This window comes from Nannospalax galili, unplaced genomic scaffold (assembly GCF_000622305.1).
Source record: "Nannospalax galili isolate Female #2095 unplaced genomic scaffold, S.galili_v1.0 scaffold179, whole genome shotgun sequence".
Taxonomy (NCBI): domain Eukaryota; kingdom Metazoa; phylum Chordata; class Mammalia; order Rodentia; family Spalacidae; genus Nannospalax; species Nannospalax galili.
In genome coordinates, this window is record NW_008342627.1 from 1,027,582 (window position 1) to 1,035,998 (window position 8,417).

Consider the following 8,417-nt stretch of genomic DNA (forward strand, 5'->3'; position numbering starts at 1 on the left):
AATATCTTTTAAAAAAGAATTGTTTGTTTAGACAGGGTCTCATGTAGTCCAGACTGGCCTCTTAGCTGGTTATGTAGGTGAGGACGACCCTGAACTCCTGATTGTCCTGTCTCTACCTCCCACGTGCTAGGATCACAGGAGTACACCCAGGTTATACATTTTGTTGATGTAAGTGGTCTGGATTACCTGGGGGTCAGTGTCATCCAGGACTCTTTGTTAAAAGGGAGGCAGGAACTCCATTCAGAGACGACATGACAACACACGGACTGGCTATCAGGAGGCTACCAGCCAAGAGATGTGAGAAGCTTCTAGAAACTGCAGGAGTATATCCTCCTGCACCCTGTTTAGCCTCATAGGACCAGTCAACATACTGCTTTAAACCAAGTGTGTGAGGTTGTCATGGCAGCAGTATGACACTCTACACCTGAGAAGTACGGTGTCAGGCATGCCACATCCCCACTGCAGCACACCCACCCCAACTCCACCTGTGTGGCAGAGGCCACCACACCACAACCAGGACCATAGAGCTTTCCCTGGACTCCTAGGTGGGACTGGACACCCACCCAGCAGGGGAAGTCCAGAAGATGTCAGTCTCCCCAACCCCCACCCAGCCAGCCCTTCCTTCCTGGACATCCATACTGGAGACCAAGGCTTCCCGGCCATACCAAGAAGTCCTGGGCGGAAATAAAGCCAGGCTTTGTCCCCAGTCCCACATTCTCCTTGGGTAAGAACCCCAGCGACACCAGCACTTACTTGGCATTTTCCAGGAGGAATGAAAACAAGAGCCGTGATGGGACCTGAGTTTGTGAGAATAGCTTTTAATTTAAAACTATCAAAGCAATAAATCATCCATCTCTCTTCCCATCACAGGCAAATACTCTCCCCAAACACTTGAGATAGCTTAAACAACTGTGACAACAGCAAAATAAAATAAAATACCAAGTCTTTTGGGAACAGACATCAAACCCGCTGGGCAGGTGGCAGGCCACGGGCTCAGCCTCGGCCCATGGCGGGGGAGCAGTGAGAGTCACACAGCATTCTCACTTGCCCAGCTGTGAACACAACACCCAGGGAGGGAAACCAGAAGAGAATGTTGCTTGAGATGAGACCAATAACCAGGGTGCCTAAGCCCTGGCCCCAGGGGATGCTGGGAAACAAGTGACAAGACACAGAGCAGCTCCAGTGCCCAGCTGACGGACAGCCATGGGGGACACCCTTGCTTTGGTTTTTAAGTTGGGGAGGTACATCTTTTTAAGGCAGAAAAGTCCTGTGATTTCAGGGGGAGGGGGCAGCATCCAGTGCTTTACATGCTCCTAACTCTAGACAAAATATCTACTGTGTTGCTGCAAAATTCCCTTCCTGCCCATGACACTTCACCACCTGCTTAACAGCAGACACACAGCACACACTAACAGAGGCACCTTAGCAAAGATCTGATGCTGTACTTCTCGGTAGCTATACAAAGGCTGTTCCGTTTAATCAATATATCCCACACCATTTGTGCTCAGCATAAAACAGAGGTGGGATATTTGTATTCTAACATGTATTTTATGTGTGCGGGACAATCTTAGTTTGAAGTGGCCAAATCTCAAAGGGCCATCTGCCACCACACTGAAGGGCCACAGAATCTTCTGCAAAGTCGGAGGTGACTTGCTGAGTGGGCAATCCTATGACAGCCATTGTGGTCCTAGCTACAGACTGAAGAACACAGGCCTTGTTCTGTCTCCTGGGAGTCCACTTAACAGACAGAAGCACATTATATATAATCCCGTCCCCTGTGCTGCCCGTGTCCCCTGTCAGCTCCTCACAGATGTCCTGGACCCGGGTCTATGATGACTGATGGTGGAAACAACCTTTCTGGGACAGACAACATCATCAGTGTCTACCTGGGGATCACAGCTATCTACAACGGACTTGGGGCTTTAAAACAGTCTGTAGATGTTAGACTTAGCTGAAGGAAGTTTAGACTGTTCCAAGAGGGTGACTTACATGAATTGTTGTCTCTGCTTTGCAGGGAAAACGGGATGACCAAAGAAAGTGGAACAGAAACAGAAACGGGTTGGGAACTGTGACAGGACTGACAGGAAGTGAGAAAGCTAAAACAGCCTCCGAGGGACCGCCCAGCCCATGTCTGACCCTGCTAAGAACCACAGGAAAATGACAGAATGGAGTGGCAGGGCAGGATGGGACTTTCCAGAATGTATGACAAAAGCCAAGGAGGTAACGTCAGTGGGGCAGATGAGCCCAGGTGTGACGCTGAAGCTCAGGGAAGAGACACCACAGGGGCCCCAGGGGTGCAGAGGGAGACCAGCACGCACATTCTCTTGTAGGTTTGAGGAAACAGGCCACTCCAGATACTAAAGCAACATGGATGTAAAACGTCATTAGAACATGATTCTGCCAAGATTCTTTTTTTCTTTAAAAGAAAAATCCTGTCTGCACCAAATTGGATTTCTGAGTAGTTATCTGGGTGCTTGGACCAACTGACAAAATTAAAACCTTGATTCACTTTCCAAAGACACATTGGGAGTGTACACAAATGACTGTGAGAAGATATTTACAGGAAGAACGCTCTGTCTTTCACACAGATACCTACACACAGTGAGAATTACACGGTTACACCACCAGGCCTCACACAGAGGACTCCTCGCAGGGGATGAGCTGACACAACCCACACATTCTTCCAGTTTTCAGTCACAGCAGTGTTGACCACACACATGTAAAATTAAGGAGCACGTTCCACACCCCCATTCCAAAGATGCCTGCCTTGCAGACACTGGGAGACACATGTAGGTACATTTTTAAGCAACAAAGAGAGTCGCTGTTCCTGTCCTTCCAAGCCTCAGTCTGTAATACAGAAAGGATAGAAGCAAAACTGCCTTGAAACAGCCCTTTTGCTCAAGGCAGAAAAAAGCCAGCCGCCTTACACTTTCTGACAGTGTATCTTGGCATCAGAAGGCCTAATTTGCTTGTTCTACCTAGTGAAATTAATTTATAGCCTATAATCTTAAATGTGGAGTACACCATTGATCTTGCAAATTTTTATTATAAAATTTTTATTTTGCTCAAAATATACATTCTATCTCTGTCCATACTTTAATCCAAACCTCCAGTGACCCCCTTTATAATACTGAAAACCAGCAGTCAATGACACTCAGCCCGAAGGAGACTGAATTTTACAAGGCTGTGTAGGATGGGGATTCCCACAGGGGTCAAAGACATGCGTAACAGAGGTGGGATCTCGAGTCCAGACTAGAAGTGGCAGCAGTGGGCCGTGCAGTAGGGAATTCCTATGCCATGGGCCCCTCCCTCTGACACCTTGGTTGTTCCCAAGTGGAAAAAAAGCATCAGATAAGTGGGAAAGGAAGGGGCATATTCTACTGGAGCTTCTCTGTAAAGGTTCCGAAAATCTGATCAAATCCACTGGAAAGGGGGAGCTATCAGCAAGGCACAGGGAGCAGGAGAAGGGATTTGTCCAAGGTCCCTGGCCAGTTCATGCAGTGCCCAGGTTTCCGGGCCCAGGACCAGGCTCCATGCATGGCCCATGCTTACATGGCACATGGGATCTTCCTTGAGACAGGGCCCCATCACAACCAGAATCCTGACTGTTGAAACTTACCACATCCTAACCCAACGCCTCTGTTTTAGTTCACCCAAACAGTTCTACTTCTTTATTTTTCTACAGTTTCTGGAAAGGTCTTTTACATCAAACAATACATGTTAAGCAGACAGCAATAAATCCCTTTTCATGTGACTGACTGATCTGAACTAGAAACTCCAGAGACCTGAGCTTGGTGAGAAACAGTAGGAAAACGATAGAGAGCTTTCATCCACCTGATAGCACATCCAAAGTCTGCTCTGATCACCAGCTGCAACTCAAACACCAAAACTACCAAATGGAAGGGACGCTTTCCAGATGTCGTAGAAGCGTGTCTGCACCTGAAATCCTTAAAGTGCCCAGGATTCCATGATGAGCCAGGGCAGATGGGAATGAGGGCAGAGGTGAGAACAGCTCCAGAAAAGTCTAGAAGGGGGGTGTAACAAAGACCAGAAAACTGACATACTAGAGGCATTTAACAGGATTCCAGGGGATTAGCTATCAGACCAAAGCTATACACTGACGCCTGGGGGAGTCGGCTGCTGGGGAGGACAGCCCATCTGCCTTTGGCAAAGAACATGAGGAGGCTTGCGTGTCTGGCATTACCGTCAAATGGCACAGACCCATGTGACTGCTGGGCAGCTCAGAGGGGACAGCTCAGCCCTTTGTACTCTTGAAAACTGAAGTTGGGAGCTAGTCTTTTTCATTGTTCCTGAGTTGTAGTTTTGTTAAAATAGTTACTTACCTTTTCTGGACATGCTTAATACCAACTATTCAACCTTCCAAAAGCAACCCATCTGATTTCTAGTGGACTACAAACATGCGCTCAGTCTCACACACTCACACGACAGTATTATGAATTTCCATGATTTAAATTAAAAAATGGCTTTCAGTGCAGATACCCATTATCCAGGGCTAGATCAGAAATTATTGTGGGTAATGAAAAAAATATGCCATAAATCAAATGCAGTCCAGGTGCTAAATTTCTGTGAAAAAAAAAAAAAAGTGGGCTATTTTCTTTATTGTGGCGGGCTGCACTACTGGCCTCATTGACTTATTTCTCTGGGGGCCACTGCCACTGACCACAAAGCAGAACAGAGGATAGGGGCGCCCCATATTTGATGAGCTGGTGGCCAGTGCCGTTGCTTACATCACCCTCTCCTTAGACGGCTGTGAAAACTATCCACGCAGAGCATCACCACTGATAGACACGTCTTCTTTTCCATGACAGAAGGCTGTGAGTGACAGTGTTCTTTAAAGATGCCCACAGCCTCCTCTGTGTCTTCTTGGCCAACTTTTTTTCTTTGCTTTTTTTTTTTTTTTTCTTTTTTTCTTTTTTTGGTAAATTGAAAAGGCGTATGGCTTCTCACCAACCCTCGTACGTGAGGCTTAGCTTGGTACCCGGCGGTAGAAGTATATGTAACCCAAGTCTTTGGGGGGCCTTTCTGAGGCGCAGACTTTGTGGTCGTTGTAGATTACCCACCTGCAAACAAAGACAGAGACGTTTGATGGCGTGTGACAGCTCTGGACACGGCAGAAAGACGTCACCACACGGTATTGGGAATGGTACTCAACAACCAGGCTTTAATGTGAGCATGAACATGCACCAAGCACTGCCCAAAAGGAACAGAACTCCAGTGACTCTCCGTCCTCTCCTATTTGGACACGTGGATTTTATCCCAGGCTGGTCTCAAACTTCTATGTAGCAGAAGTTGGTCTTGAACGGCTGCTCCCTCTGCCCTCACCTCCAAGTGCCCCATTCTTGTTTAGGTGGTACTGGGGATCGAACCCAGGGCCTTGCACATGCTAGGCAAGCATCCTACCAACTGAGCCACATCCTCAGCCTTGGATTTTGGTTCTCGAGTTCAACCGAAAAGTAGTGACTTGGCTGGAAGGATGGCTTAGCAGTTAAGAGCACTGGCTGCTCTTGCAGAGGACTTGGGTTCAGTTCCCAGAACTCATATGGCAGTTGACAACCATCAGTAACACCAGTTCCTGGGGACCAGATGCTTTCTTCTGGCCTCTGAGGGTGTGGCACACACATGGTACACTTACATACATGCAGGCAAAACACTCATACACATAAAATAAATAATTTTTAAAGTAATGACTAAAATATATCAGAATCCTCCAAATAGTTTAAATTCTTCATTCTGTAATTCTCTTTACAGAAATCCATATTGGGGCTGGAGAGATGGCTCAGTGGTTAAAAGCACTGACTGTTCTTGCAGAGGATCCAGGTTCAATTCCCAGCACCCACATGGCAGCTAAAATCCATCCTTAACTCCAGTTCCCTCTTCTGACCTCCGAGACATTGCACTACATCCAGGCAATACACTCATACACGTAAATAAAATAAAAATAATAAATAAAATTTTTTGAAAAGAAATTCATAGACAGTCTCAGAAACTGATCAAAGAATTATAAACAATAATGTGTATTTAAGCTTCAGGTATAGAGTGAGTTAAAATTCAGAAGCACACATGCATGAGTAAACTATTTGAAAACTGAAACTTAAAAGGCATTTAGTAAAGCAAGAAACTAATCACAATATAATATGAAAGGGAAGTTTTAAAAGCATAAGTACCTTACATAAACGAAGATTTTAGAGGCAATAAATGCATATGCATAAATATATATGTATGTGTACCCTCCTTCAATGATACCAAAAAAACATATGTATATGTGTGTGTATGCAGATAACAGTTATCTTTAGACTTCCAAAGTATCTTTGTACAGCTTTGTATTTTACTAACTTGTTACAATTATTTTCACCATTTTTTCTATAATAAGTCGTTGTAAATACTAGTCCCTGTGCTCAATGACTCCATTGATCAAATTGAGAAGATCAAACTAAAAGCAAACAGATAAAAAGAACAGAAGTGAGTCTGCTGAGAACAGACTGCCCAGGAGGTGGGGGACATGGGAGCAAGGCCAGCACCCTAGCAGGGTGATCAAGGCATGTGTTACGCCAGTGTCAGGAGGCCTGAGGACTGGCCTGTGTGGGTGTGCTGCCACAGAGGCAGAGGCTGCATCACAAGGCTTCCCTCCTCCTTCCCGCCTCCTTCCCGTTCCACTCAAGAAGCCAAAAGTAATTTCCGCTGGGTGTGGTGGCGCACACCTTTAGTCCCAGCACTCAGGAAGCAGAGGCAGGCGGATCTGTGAGTTCAAGGCCAGCCTGGTCTACATAGTGAATTCCAGGACGGCTGGGGCTACAGGGAGACCCTGTCTCAAAAAGACAAAAAAAAAAAAAAGTAATTTTCCAGGCTGCCACATAGCAAAGCACCCAGGTTTTGGGCTAACAGGTCACCCGCAGTTGAATCTGAGTATCAGATAAGTAATAAATAACTTGTTACTATACATCTACTCATAACATTTGAACAGGCGATGCCAGAGACATACCTATACTAAAAAGCATATCACCGCCTAAAACAAACTGACTAGGCCTCCTGGCTCTCTTGCTCTATTGGCTGCTATGGCTCCTCTATGAGGTTCTAAAGGCAGCCCACCTGCTGCTCCATGCACACCTTTACTGTGAGACCTCACCTTGGCATGATGGTTAAAAGTAACTTTGAATACCAGTTCTAACACAGCCGTTAACCAGCTAACCTGGTCCTCAGCATCTGGATCTGTAGAACAAAGTTAAACACACAGCCTGCCAGACATGGCGGTGATACCTGTGACCCTAGCTCAGAGGCTGAGGTAACAGGACTTCAGACTTAAAGACCAGCCTAGACACAAAGCAAGTTCCAGGCCAGCTTGAGCTATATAGAGACTCTGATTTAAAACAAACAAACAAAGGGAGATACACCTTCAATACCAACCTAAGAACCTAATTCACAACACAGAAACATACAAAGATTAGACAGCATGCAGACAGACAACACATCAGCAGAGAGTCCGGTACCCAGTGGGGGCTCAGCAATCGCAGCTACGGCTTTACCTTCCATGAAGGCTCACCTTCCTTCCTTTTTGATATGGCAAACATAATGGCCACTCATTGTAGACGTTCCCATGTGACTGATGAACGCAAACAACTCATACACTAGGAAAGAGAAAACAAGTCAGTCGGGAGGGAGCACTGGAGAGCCAGGCACTGCTGCTGAGAACTCAGTCAACAGCGGGACCAGGCACCGCTGCTGAGAACTCAGTCAACAGCGGGACCAGGCACTGCTGCTGCTGAGAATTCAGCCAACAGCGGGACCAAGCACTACTGCTGAGAACTCAGTCACCAGCGGGACCAGGCACCGCTGCTGAGAACTCAGTCAACAGCGGGACCAGGCCCGCTGCTGAGAACTCAGTCAACAGCGGGACCAAGCACTACTGCTGAGAACTCAGTCACCAGCGGGACCAGGCACCGCTGCTGAGAACTCAGTCAACAGCGGGACCAAGCACTACTGCTGAGAACTCAGTCAACAGCGGGACCGGTCAGCTGTTCAGACTTGAAAGTCAAGGTCTATTTAGCTTCTGTGTTGTAGTGCTGTACACACACAGACACACACACACAGACACACACACACACACACACACACACACACCAAGTTCCACCAAAAAATTCATACCAAGCAAGACATAAGCTATTAAAGAGCGGCAAGCACTGTGGGATGCTAATGACCCAGAAGCAGGACGATCCCCTCTTCCCACTGGGCAGGCAAGCTTGCAGGTCTGAAAGATGGCCCTGGCTCTGCACTTCCAAACTGCATCAGGGTAGAAAAGCTGTTTATAGCACTGAGAGTGAAGAGGACAAAAATGGGGAAAGGGGAGTGATACCTGTGGGGAGATGAGGGGGAGGGAGGAGAGGGGGAGGGAGGAGAGGGGA

General features: G+C 46.8%; 1 protein-coding gene across 2 annotated transcripts in view; it reads right to left on the reverse strand.

Moving 5' to 3' along the window:
* Positions 1–802: 802 nt before the first annotated feature.
* Usp13 (ubiquitin specific peptidase 13) overlaps positions 803–8,417 on the reverse strand; it is a 121,523-nt gene continuing 113,908 nt past the window's right edge. For both annotated transcript variants that reach the window (XM_008838657.3, XM_008838656.3), the window contains 2 exons: positions 7,559–7,643; positions 803–5,081 (listed from right to left, as the gene is read on the reverse strand). In XM_008838657.3, coding sequence (XP_008836879.1) covers positions 4,988–5,081; positions 7,559–7,643 — 179 coding nt within the window. In that variant the 3' untranslated portion in view covers positions 803–4,987. The remainder of the gene's footprint in view (positions 5,082–7,558; positions 7,644–8,417) is intronic.